Consider the following 12,424-nt stretch of genomic DNA (forward strand, 5'->3'; position numbering starts at 1 on the left):
ATCCGAAAATCTCAGGCTACCCCAAACCTATTAATCATACTGTGTACTTATTCTCAAGGTCAGTACAAGTCTTAAAGGGTCTCTGTAGGGAAGTCAGCCCACAAACCTGCTCACACACAGAAACCTGAGGATCCCTTGGTAGCAAAGATCTAACAGAGCTGAACTGTCAAAGTTTCCCCATGTGCTGTTGACCTCGGAGTCAGCAGAATAGGAAGCAACTACAGGTCAAGTATCGGTCAAGGGTAGACACTATGTGCAAGCCTCCACTGGATAAAAGATGATCACCCTCCCAGTGCTTCTTTTAAAGGGATCTCAAAGCCCAAAAGGTGTGAGGGAGAATAAGACATTATATCCATTGTCCAGAAACACACTGTCCCTGTCAATACCCCCCTATTTGATCTACTTTTGTCCCTTCTATTGATGGAAGCAGAGAATATGATTCAGGCCAAAATGGGCATGTAATGCCTTAACCCATAGGTAGTTTATACAGCTGTTTATCTCTAGTCACTTAAAATGTGGTTGTCTGTAGCTCAAAAATGGAGGAGGCAGAAGTTTCCAAAGATAACCGACATGCTTCAGTGGAGTTCAGGCCTGATCCTATCAAACTGGGATCTTCCATCCTTTACATCTTTACTCCATACTTCTTGTACTCCAGACAAGAAAACGTGTGACATGAAGCTGGCAGTCCAGTCTCGCCATACTTGCTTGCTTTAACATGTTGTGTCTGAAAAGAGAGATTTTTGCCAAACGTCTACCGAGCCCAACTCCTCAGAAGCTAAGGAGTGGAGACTTTTTCTATGTCCCTATGCAGGGACAACCCTAGCCTCAACACCTAGCCTTCATCTTGATTGCATAGGAGCTAGAGGACATGAAGTCAGTAGAAGCTGCAGGTACTCCACATTTTGGAGAAGGAAAAGAAAAACAAAGGTCCTTTATACTTGAAACTTGCTTATGAATTTAAGAACAAAAATTTTGACCTGCATTTGACAACTTTTTGACAATCTGTTGACTGAGAACTGGGAATCGGGTTGCAAAATGGGAATTGTATGGTTCGTAACTTGAGAGACAGTCTGCTGCATTTCCAACATTATTCATGCTGGTTCTTCACATCAAGAGTAAACACCTTTCCTTCACCATAAAAGAGAGATTTGGACAGACATAAAAGAAAGATCAGGACACAGCCTAACACTGATAACAGCTGGTTTTAAGTCAACTGATTTTAATCTTATTAAGTCTTTGGAGATAACCATTTTAAAGATATAAAAAGTTTGGGTTTTGATTGTAGATCCCTTCCTGATGATACCAAAATAATTGGGTCTCCCATTAAATAGCATGATCACGATGGGGGTCTTTGATGTACTTGCACAGTATTTCCATACCTAGTTTCATTCAAAAATGATAGGAGGGGTAGGAAGGAGGGGGGCAAATAGCAAAACACAAATTAACATTTCTGTCTGTGTTTCTCATAGGAGCACGGAAGAGGGAGCTAAAGGCCTATGAAGAGAAAGGTCGTCTGCTGCTGCTCTCAAGTCTTTTTTTCCTTTGGGAGGATAAATAGTAAAAGCCTTTTGCCTGCAGCAACTTCGTCAACCAAGGCTGTACAGCCCATGGCCCAAAAACCAGAACTCATGCATGGGGTGTTTCTCCCCACTCCCTAACGATGCTGACTTTGCTGTGCCTCTGTGGATTCGGAGGAGCTCAGCCCGGGTGCCAGGCTGCCTCCATAGAGCAGCACCACCGGCCGCCCACGCTGCCTCCAAACTGGCAGGTTTGCTTGCGTTTCCAGCAAAGAGCTGGTAGCCCTGGTGCCAGCTCTGGGAGAGGACAGTCTTCTGCTACAGCTGTGCGTGCACTGGGAAGAAGAGCATCTTGACCAGTCTGATCTTTCTCTTCCCGGTTACTCTTCTCACTTTTTCAAGGACTAGAGCCGAGGTGGAAAGGCACGGCCAAGAGCTCAGCTGTACCACCTGCTATCCAGACTCTGCAGGGGAAGCATAACTTCTTCCCCATAGGAATAATAATACAAACAGATGCTGGAGCTTCCATTTTCCATTTTAAGTGGGAAACACTGGCACGATGTCTCCAGCATATCAGCACTTCCCAGGAGCCGCACTGACCGCTCAGACCCATAGGTTTGCTCCAGGCCCTTCTGGGATGGCTGGAAGCAGCCAGTTAGCCCCCCACAGTTCTGGGCCAAATTCTCTGCTCAGGCACAAGTACCTGCCCATGGCCTGGAAGACACTTAGAAAAAACCTTCCGTGACTCCTGCTGCCCCATGCACTTTTCTGTACAACAGGTAGGACGAGATCTGAAACTTCTGTGTAGGCCTTACCAAACAGCATCTCCTCCCTTTAGGTGGCATCAGATGACAATTTCCCAATTAAATCAAAAGCTCTTCCTTAGAGAATGGCATAAGCTTTCTGCGCCCAGAGTGTTCCCAAGAAAATGGGTACACATGGGAGCATACGAGCCCTAGGTACCACGTCAAGCACCAAAGTCCACACGTGGGCTGCACCTGAGTCATGATGCAAATACGTCATGATGCATGCTGTAATATATAATTATGTACATACGTCAGAACGTGCCATGGATTCTCCAGTACAGCACAAATCCATACTGGTGTAAACAGGGTGTACTGGGGAACACTGACAGAGGATTTTGTTTCAGTCAAGGATAACACATTGGAGAAGGGAGGAACTGGTAAGCTTTTTCACCCCAAAGATTTCTAAATCAGTTGAGGCTTCCTGTGAAATTGGGGGTTACCCTGGTGTGGTTCTAGCTGCAGGCCGGTCGGGCACCCGTGCTGTGCTGGCAGCTTATTAGAGTAGTTTGATAATGATAGCAGCTCTAATATATCCCAGGGATTTAAAAGAAACCCATCTGTGTCAAAGAGAGGATACAGTGCGATGAAGCAAGTATTGGGATGTGAAGTCCTGGAAGATGGGAGGATTAATGAGTGAACATCAAAAGGTTTTTACAGAGAGCTGAAGGAGATAACTCTTCTTGCTCAGAAGCAAGTTTGAGACATACATTTCATCCTTCTTTCAGCGCTTTTAGCGTACTGCACGTGTACTACTAAAATGAAGAACTGCTGAGACGTTAACACGAGTAGTAGCACTCATTTTTGAAAAGAAAAAAATAAAACTGACCTGGATTAGTTTTATGGCTCTGCAATGCTCTTCTGAATAGCTACCACAAAACTCCCACCTTGAAGAGGGGAATTCTGTGTGACGTTGACATCTCAGCACACCTGTAACCTCACTGACTCAGCACAGCAATGGAAAAACAACAGGCGGAGATACTTGGGCTCATTTAAATTCAACTCTTGGAAAAGAGGTCAGGGGACTTGACCTCAGCGCATGAGGCTGCTCAAGGGTATGAATTCTGTATGACTATTCTCTAAACATGCAAGAGATGAAGAGGATGCTCTGCTGCTTCTTGGCATGGAGACAAAGTTCAGTCTGGGGTAGCAATACAAGCAGCAGTTTCTCTATGAGCCACCACAAAATACAGACAGGTACAACACAGCTTTGCAGAATAAAACCTGAACATGGCTCTAATCTGCTGAAGAAATAAATACACGTTGCAGCAAAATGTCAAATATGGCAGATCTGATGAAACCAGTGCCTCCTTTATACTACAAGCTGTAATATGGTAAGAAGGCATCATTGTTTTCTTTAAATCAAATTATGACTTCAGGCCTGATTTTCCTTTCAGTTATATTGTCCTGAAAGAGAACAGCTTCACTGAAGTCCATAAGTGCACATTCATGTAACACTGATGAGAGAGAACAACCAGACTTTACAGAAGTATGCTTGAGAAGAATGAATCTTTTGAAAGACAAACATGAACACACACATGTATATATATATATGCACATGAATAGATGCATTTCACCCACCTATTTCATCCCCTAGAGAGGAGTTCAGTATTGCACCAGCAGACATAACTACAGCACAGCTCCCAAAGCCATGTGTATACAATTTGCCCAGTGGAATTTGGGGAACGTGCTTTTCCCATCCAAGAGTGGAGAAGGGAGCCTCCTTGCCATCTATTGTTTTCACATTCACCCTTTCTTTTAGCTCGCAGAATAGCTGGTCTCCTGTCAACTTGGAGTTTCGTTTCCCCTTGAACCGCACCCCATGCTTATTGGTGCTCAAATAATCTTTCATCGCCTTCTGCAGTCGAGGGTTTAGCATCTTGGAAGAGACATCCCCTTTCCAAAGCTTGTAAAGAAAGGATTTCGACATTGTGGAATATAGCCCATCCCAGTCATCAGATTCATCAAGCATCTGGCTTCTCCTGTGCTTTGTGCTCCTTCTCCTCATTCTTCTCTGATGGCTCCAGTTGTTCTGTAAAATATTTACTTTTGGATTATCCTCATCGGCTGAGATGAATTTTGCTATCTCTTGAAGGTGGTTATGTGACCGAGGCTGACCAGCAGCAAATAAATAATCGTCATTTACTTGGTAGAAAGCACTTTTTGATTTTCTTCCTATCTGGGATGGAAAAAACTCATCTTCATTTCTAAAGGTATCTTCCAAATCAGTCCATTTCTTAATACTTCCAGTCCCCGATTTAAATGTACCTAAGAGATCTTCATTAAGAAGTACCTCATTCCCATCGATGGTTTCAGAGAATGATGGATCGTGAATGGCTCCCATGATGACTCTATGCTTGCCCTGAAGGGGCAGAAGCCTCTTAGTTTCAATGTAAGAAAAGGAACTCGGAACTGGTTCAGCAGTGTTGCTATCTGTAAAATAGATGAATATCACCAGAAAGAGCAGACCCCATGCAAAGATCCCGAACAGCATGAGTTGTTTCCATTGCTTCAAGTTAGGTTTCATGGCAATGCCTTTACCAGCTCCTCTGTGCCTTGAAGTAGTGGTGAAGGAAAATGAAACCTGGAAAGAACACCAAATATTAATCAAGAATGGTTCTAAAAATAGATACAATTCAGAAATATCTTAACACGCTTTGATAGAAGGTGCAGAATTCATCTCCAAGCTGTAGCACGGAGGATTCAGAAGCAGAAGCAAACTCCAGAGCCTGCAGACGCCAGGAGCGACACGCTTTGGCTATAACCACACAGTGACAGCTGCTAGCTACAAAAGAAGCTGGTGGCCAGTTTCTACAGTAACACTGGATCCTGCCTTCGGGGAGATCATGTGCCTGCCGGCTTCTGCTATACCGAGCGTAGCATTAAGAGAGCAAAAGCAAAACCCATGCCTGGCTGTATGCACAGTGGGGACAATATTAGCTGTCTTCTCTTTTGCCATTGAAAGTCCTTACACAGCGGGACTGTGAGCAAGCCTGTCTCCAAAGGGACCAGGCAGGGAGCACAAACTCTCAGCTGGACAGCCCTGCTCTCTGCCCACAGCCTGGAAAGGATGGTGCTCTGTGCATCATCAAGGGGGAGCAGGGAAGAGCATCACACCAGCGGGTCGGAGGGGAGCCTTTTCTTTTCCTCAGCTGGCGTGAACTGGCACAGCATCAGCGGGCTACGTCATTTGTTGCCCAGGATCAGACCCGAATAAGAGCGACTGTTGTACCTCTGCTAGGGAAGCTGCATGCACGCTTAGGTGGCGTGAAGGAGTTCTGCACGTCAAGGTGTAAGGGGTTTGCATTTTCCAAAAAGGGGGATGGATGGCACAACTAACTAAATACATGATAACGATAGAGATTTACATTAAGGGGGTGGGTAGGGAATGTCAGACCTAGACTTGGAAATCTGTGCTCTATTAATACCTGGGGATTTTGGACAGCTTGTGCATTAGTGGAGAGATGCATGGTCCAAAATTAAGTAAGTCTGACCGAGGGGACTGTGTCCCAAGGAAAATACACCAATGCATTACTGGACCATCACGCACACTATGCCCTTACATGAAATCACTGGCTTAATCAAGTGGTGCGGGCATCAGTGGCAAAGCTGGCTGAAGAAAGTCCAGCCCTCGCCTATCATGAGCCTTATCATTCACCTCCCTGCACCACAGTCATCGTACTGAGTGTAACTCAGCGTACTACGTAGTGACAGATCACTTACCTGATCTGGATTAAAAATAAGCCCCTTCTTCTGGAGTTCTCTTTCTAACCCCATTTGCTTCAATGACCGCTTAATGGTGGGACTTAAGAGCCACTTGTACCAGCCAGCTGTGATCAGAAAAAGGGAACGGGAGTGCGGGCAGGCTTGGATTTCATTAACAGCCTCTGCCTCAGGAGCCACCATCTCATCACACCGCATCCGAACAGCACACACAGCTTACACGCCTCTGGTAACACACTGCCTGCTTACACCTGACCATCAGGAGGGACCAAAAACACAGTCGCCATACGCTATCACCTTTCTGCAAGCTGCTAAAGTACATCAAAGCTGAGTGCAAAGTTTAGACCGAAGCTGTAACTAAGGCTGTGTTTTCACATCGAAGGGAAACCAGCAATAACACTGGTGTAAGGCGGTCTCTGCTCTGTCCCTCATCCACTGTGCCTCCGCTGCTGCCAACACCCCTGTGTATGGGGCTGGCATATGACAAACTGGACCAGTAAACTGATACAGCAGGGGGCTAGGGTGGGGAAATATATGTTAGAGGGGGTTTTTTTGTTGTTTGTTTTGTTTTGTTTTTTAAACTGGGTCAGCCCCTTTATCCACTTCAGTGTGGTCACACATCCAGTTGTTTCAGCACAAAGAAGGAGATTGCCTACCACAACGCAGAGGAGAGAACAAACCGCAGGTGGTATTAGCAGGGATACTTCAGGCTAGCATTTCTGCTGACCTCCTGGAATGTGAGGCCACAGCATTACATTTCCAAACACAGTCTATTTTAATGATCCAGCCTAGAACATTAAAAAAAGCAAGCTGACTTTGGGACTCAGGGCCGTGTCCAAACAGAGAGAGGATTCATAATGTCACACTTGGATGACCAAATTTCATTGCAAACACATTCACTTCTAATACAGTGAAAAAAAAATCATGACTGCGATAACCCTGTGCTCCACACACGTTTGGCTTGGCTCACACAAACCACATGGAAAAAAGCTATTACCCCAACTGACCCATTTCCTACTTGCACTCTGCTGCTGCAAGATTGCTCTGCAGCACCTCGACGCTCCCCCCCCTTCCAATTTTAAATCCCTGCAGGCAATGTCCTGTGGGAGTCGACTTACAGTATATGACTGTTGTGCAACTTAGGTCTGCCCTGAAGTTATTGCAACCTGCCCACTCATCAGTGTTCAGATGGTTTGCATTTTTAAATCAGCATTCTTCGCCCGTCTGAACCGCTTTCATCCCTTTTTATCATTTTCCCTGCTGTGTTTCCCCAGCACTTTTCAACACGTGGCTTCCAAACCACTGTGTAAGTTAGTCTTTGCTCAGTCAGATGTTTCTCCTGCTGAATATACATTTCTTACAGGATCTGCAAAGGAAGCATCTTGCAGAATCTTTTTAACAGACAAGCTTGCAGGAAGTCGAAGCTCTAAAGGAAGCGGTCACTAATATTTTCCACTGAGTCACATAATAAGTCCAAACACAATTTAAACATAATCCATAACAAGATCTCACATTTTTCTCAATTTTTTTCCACGTTTTGTTGTATCTTATAACCAGAAGTTGGTAAGAAATAGAAAGGGTTTAATCTTAATTCAGGTGTGAAACTATGAAAGTTTCTAACTGTCTGTGATCACATGTGCTTGGTGCAGAAGACTGCCTCAGCATGAAGAATTAGTCTGGACTCCTAAATCTGATATGCAGTTTACAATCTGAAAAAGGAATGAGTTGCATTATTAATTATTTTTAAATTAAAGCAAATTAATTCCCCCCCCCCATCACTTACAAGGTCATAAAAGCACACTCGTCTTGGTCGGCGTGCACACATGAGCACGCACACGATTACCTTTTACGTGCAGCAAAAAATATCTGTGCAAAACAAAAAATCAGCATACAGCAGTATTATTCGTCAACACTGCAAACAAAAGGAGAGGCACCAGTGAGAATAAATCCGAAAACTTTACACATTAACTACTGCAGAAGCTTATCTACAATCCCTTGTTGCAAGTGGGGCCTCAAAAAGGATACTCAAATCTCTTGAAGACCGGAGCTATGCAGGCAAATCTCTGTGCTGCTTTAATGTTTTTTGCTCACAAGAAAAGCCTTGTCCTCCAGCAGTACAGCTGAGCTGGAAGCGAATTCAAGGTCATTACTGTATTAGTTGCAAGAGGACCCCTACAACCTCACAGGATCCTGAAAGCTGTGCGTGGAAAGCTGCCCTAAGTCCAGAGAAATATCAGTTTATCTTATCTCCCTCTGCACTAAACATCCAGTCCTCTCCCCCTCAGCCCCTGTGGCTTCTCACACCTCACCGTCTCCAGCTTTGGGAATGTCTGGGAGGAGAGGGCAGCCCCTCCGCACGCTCCCCAGCCCCATGGCAGCAGAGCCCTCGGCTGCGCGCTGGGGAATCTCCCCCGGTACCACCTGGGGATGTGCTTGGGCTCATGCCTTGTGTTGCTGGAGGCAGTGCATCTCCATTGCAAAGAGAAAAACATTTGTGTAGGAAACCAGAAATGATGCTCATAATGAATTACACTGGCTAAAGAAGCAAAAACAGGCGGTTTCATGGGTGTAATTACTGAAGTCCACTGGATGCTTCAGGAAGAAACTTCCATCTCTCTCATCTATGCTCGTCATACGGCTTTCAAGCTGTCAAAGCAATTCCACACAGATTTTAAAATTATCGTTAACGTTGCTCATTGTCTCCAACTTCACCACCCCTGCCGTAATAATCCTCCCTACTTACAAACAGTGGGACCGCTGGAGTCAAAGCTCCTGCTAAGGAGGACCAGAGGAGTAAGTCTGCACCTGGGGAAACACCCAAGAATTAACCCAGCCCAGCTTCCTCTTCAGCAGCAATAATAAACCCTTTTGCCCCAAAGGCTGAAGATCTCATTTTCCTACGTATCTCCTCTCTGATGGGCTCCTTCAATCATTAACTGATTTAAGCTCCAACTACCACATGGAGAGGGGCTTTTTTCTTACCCAGTCTGGCTGTTTACATGAAAGCCACGGAAAACATGAGGCAAATTACAAACCAGTGAAGTGGGCAGAGAGGGGAGGCATTTATTTGTTTAATAGAAGTACGAGCAGCAGCTACGAAAAAGAAAGGCAAACCCCAAGGGTATCTTTGAAGCGTCCCATGAAATAAAGCCAATTCCCCAGTGGAAATTAAAGGCCGAGTTTCCAAAAGCGGCACCCATTTATGGGAAATTTCATTTCGCTACGCTAAGATGCAAGAAACCAATGTGTTCCCCCTCCCCTTATATAGCCCATTGTTTTGCAACAAGGAGCACTTTTAATTTTTCTAAAGTAGGCCTCCTGACTATTTCTTAAATGAGAAGAGATGGATGAGGGAGATTTTTTTTTATTCCTTTGAAACATTCCTCCCTTTCAACACTGTCTATTGTTAAATTAATTTGTACAGACCCCAGCAGCTCAGAGGTCAGGATGGTTCAAGTTGATGTTCTAAGATGTGCACTGTTATGTTAAACAGGGTTTTTCTTGGCCGCAGCTTTGCAGCGAGAAGGTCACCCCGGGGTTATTTGGGGTAGCAAATGTTAGCTGTGGGCAACCGTTCCCAAAGGGCAGAGATTCAGACCAAGGTTTATTTGATGGAAAGCTTAGGCGGCCTGAACAGATAGCAAATGCTCCTTTAGTTTGCTTCATCTCTTAGTCAGCTAATTCCAGGGTATTAAGAAACCTCTGGCATAGGGCGAGACAGCTGGAGGCTGCATTTCCAGGGTGGGGAAACACACTCATCCTCTCATGTGGGAAGTGCCAAATTGGTTTTAGCATTATCACATCGTTTCTGCGGCGCAAGCCATACAGTAGGCAGCAACAGACAGGCAAGCCTGTGGGGAGCGGTGACTGCCAAAAGATGTATATTAGTCTGTTGATGGCCTGGGCACTTGTCTTATTGGCTGTGATTAGGCCTCCTAATTAATGAATCTCTTTTGGACAACTTCCTTGTTAGTCCCGATAAATCTGGCTCCTTCCTTCAACGTTCTTTTCAGAGGAGTCAAGCTCCATTCAGTATTATTTGTGGCAACATAAGAAAATGTCTTCTGAAACAAAGAAGAAACATCCAAACAACTCAGAAGTAGGATTCTTTTTTCTTACTATTGTTCAGTGCCTTTTTCACCTATATTCAGTTATCTTCTTAGGGAAAATTCCTTGGGAGGTACGCAAAGGATGGTATTGCTAGCCTGAATCACCCGTTAAATGTGAGCCAAGCGTCCCAAGCCAGGGCATTTGGAAAGCGGACTCTCAGGTTCTTGTTTGCTTCTGGGGATGCAGGCAGGCAGTGTGCCTGTTCTCAGCTCCTGTGATAAAACCTAGGCTTTCAAGTTAAAGGGGGTGGGGGTGAAGTGGCTTTTTTTTTTTTATTTTTACTAATGACCCATTTCCAGGAGCTCAGGCTGTAAGAAAATTACCAAATATAGTGAGACTTGCAGTAAAACTCACTCGAGCTGGCAACCCGGCAGCTGGAGAAATGCTCAGTGGGGTTTCTGCCAAGGAACGTGTCCTAGATTATTCTGTAGGAGCATGGGGGCTTAGATGCATAAATCTCCGGGTTTTAGTGGGAGGTCAAAGCTATCTTCTAGGCATCTGATACCCACTCTCCACGCTCCATCATCAAGTTCAAGCTGCCTGGCATTGAAGCCAGCTATCACTTTCCTACAGCCCACAGTGCCGCCTGCACAGCCCAGAGACCACATACAGGTTATGTGAGTGTGGGCTGACAGGAGGGGAAGTAAAAATAGCCATACCAGCACTTAGCCGTCACATGCAGACTTTCCCACTGGCAATGGAAACGTTCATCACAGAATCAAGGGCCAGGGAAAACCTGGCTTTGTAGTGGCTGACTGCACCTCTCGGGTCAACCTCCACCTAACCAACTTGCAGCGTCTTTTCTCAAGAGCCATGACAGCGGCTCTTGCTCCGATACACACCGAGATTCAACACTCCAGCCAGAATTTCCTCCCAAATTTCAGGTCAGGGGAGACAACGCAATCTCTGTGGTCGGCTCTCTGGTTATGAGTCTTGTTATCGCAACTGAGGGCTTCTACAGAAATGCACTACATATCACTGCATGTGAAATTCAGAACAACTTCAGTGTAAATCACTTCCAGGCTCTTCAATCAAAACTACAAAGGGGCAGAAGCGTCACATAGTTGTGCTGAAAACAGGCAATTTTCACAACATAACTCAAATCAGCCCCTACAGCCTCTCAAGGAGCCCCTCACATAGCCATGTACTACCTGCACTCAGCCTTACCTACTTCTGGCCCCTTTTTTTGCCATTTGCTCTTGCCATACCTTTGCTGTGTCCTGGCCCTGTTCACAAGTGAGATGCAAAGGTTCAAGGCGGCTTCGAGCTGCAGCAAATGTCAGCAGCGCTTGGTTCCACCATGGGACATGGGTGCAGAAACCACCACTTTGGCCATAGTCCCTAGCATGTCCTCACACACAGCAGAGAAGGTATCTAAGCAGCTAAGGTATCTTTTCTGCCCTTGCAGAACTACCAGCTGGCTGGCTTGGACAGTTTTCGGTCATATTTCAGCTGCCACAACACTGTCTCTTGATCCAAGCACCAAGAAAAAAAAAAATAAACTCTTACCTACGTCAGTATAAAACCACTGCAAATATCCAAAGGCAGTGCAAGTCACTTTTCCCAAGTGAAATTCAGTATGCCACTGGATAATCATGGAGGGATCCAGCTTCGTACAAACACCATCCCAGCCGGCTACACTCTTACACACCAGCAGCTCCTTTGCACAGACAAAGCCTCACGGATCAGGCCACGGAGCAGCCCGTGCTTTTTCTGCGCTACGTTTGTGCATCTCTGCCCCCCCTCGTAAACTGCAAGTTGTAGAGGAAGCGCAGCTGCTCCCCTGACCAGCACTGGGGACCTGGGAAGCCCAATGCTGTGCCTTTGCACGGGGCACGCAGGCTGAAACGGCAAGCTGGCTGCGGATACAAGCCAGGTGTGGAAACAAGGCGATCAAACCGATGGCCGTCACTTACTTGCACATCCTCCGTTCGTACATAACCACCTTATTAATGTATTTACTTTTATTGCTGAGGTGAGGTCAATGAGGAGGAAGCGAGTACGCTGACTGCAGGGAGGAAGAAGCAAGGGCTGGGGGAGGCTGGGACGGGCGGGAAGGAAGCCCGGCTGCAGAGCAGCATGGAGGGCAGGAAGGCAGAGGAGAGCGGCAGAGAGACGGAAAAGAAACTATGCCCCCAGCACTGGTGAAAGAGCAAAACACCACCTGCCAGAGGCAGGGACACCTCAGCACTGAGGGGGTGAGAACTGCAAGCAAAAACTTCCTCCCACCGCAACGATCACATCCTTCCCCCCAGGGAAGCACCGGGTGAG

General features: G+C 46.0%; 1 protein-coding gene across 9 annotated transcripts in view; it reads right to left on the reverse strand.

Moving 5' to 3' along the window:
- The window catches only part of ST6GAL2 (ST6 beta-galactoside alpha-2,6-sialyltransferase 2), a 53,765-nt gene that overhangs the window by 23,280 nt on the left and 18,061 nt on the right, over positions 1–12,424 (reverse strand). For 5 of the 9 annotated variants that reach the window (XM_075524924.1, XM_075524887.1, XM_075524947.1 and 2 more), the window contains one exon: positions 3,902–4,904. In XM_075524924.1, coding sequence (XP_075381039.1) covers positions 3,902–4,847 — 946 coding nt within the window. In that variant the 5' untranslated portion in view covers positions 4,848–4,904. Of the gene's footprint in view, positions 1–3,901; positions 4,905–7,826; positions 7,854–12,424 lie in introns of those variants that run through there. The other 4 variants (XM_075524939.1, XM_075524910.1, XM_075524917.1 and 1 more) reach the window with 3 other exon arrangements.

This window comes from Mycteria americana, chromosome 1 (genome assembly GCF_035582795.1).
Source record: "Mycteria americana isolate JAX WOST 10 ecotype Jacksonville Zoo and Gardens chromosome 1, USCA_MyAme_1.0, whole genome shotgun sequence".
NCBI classification, from domain to species: Eukaryota; Metazoa; Chordata; class Aves; order Ciconiiformes; family Ciconiidae; genus Mycteria; species Mycteria americana.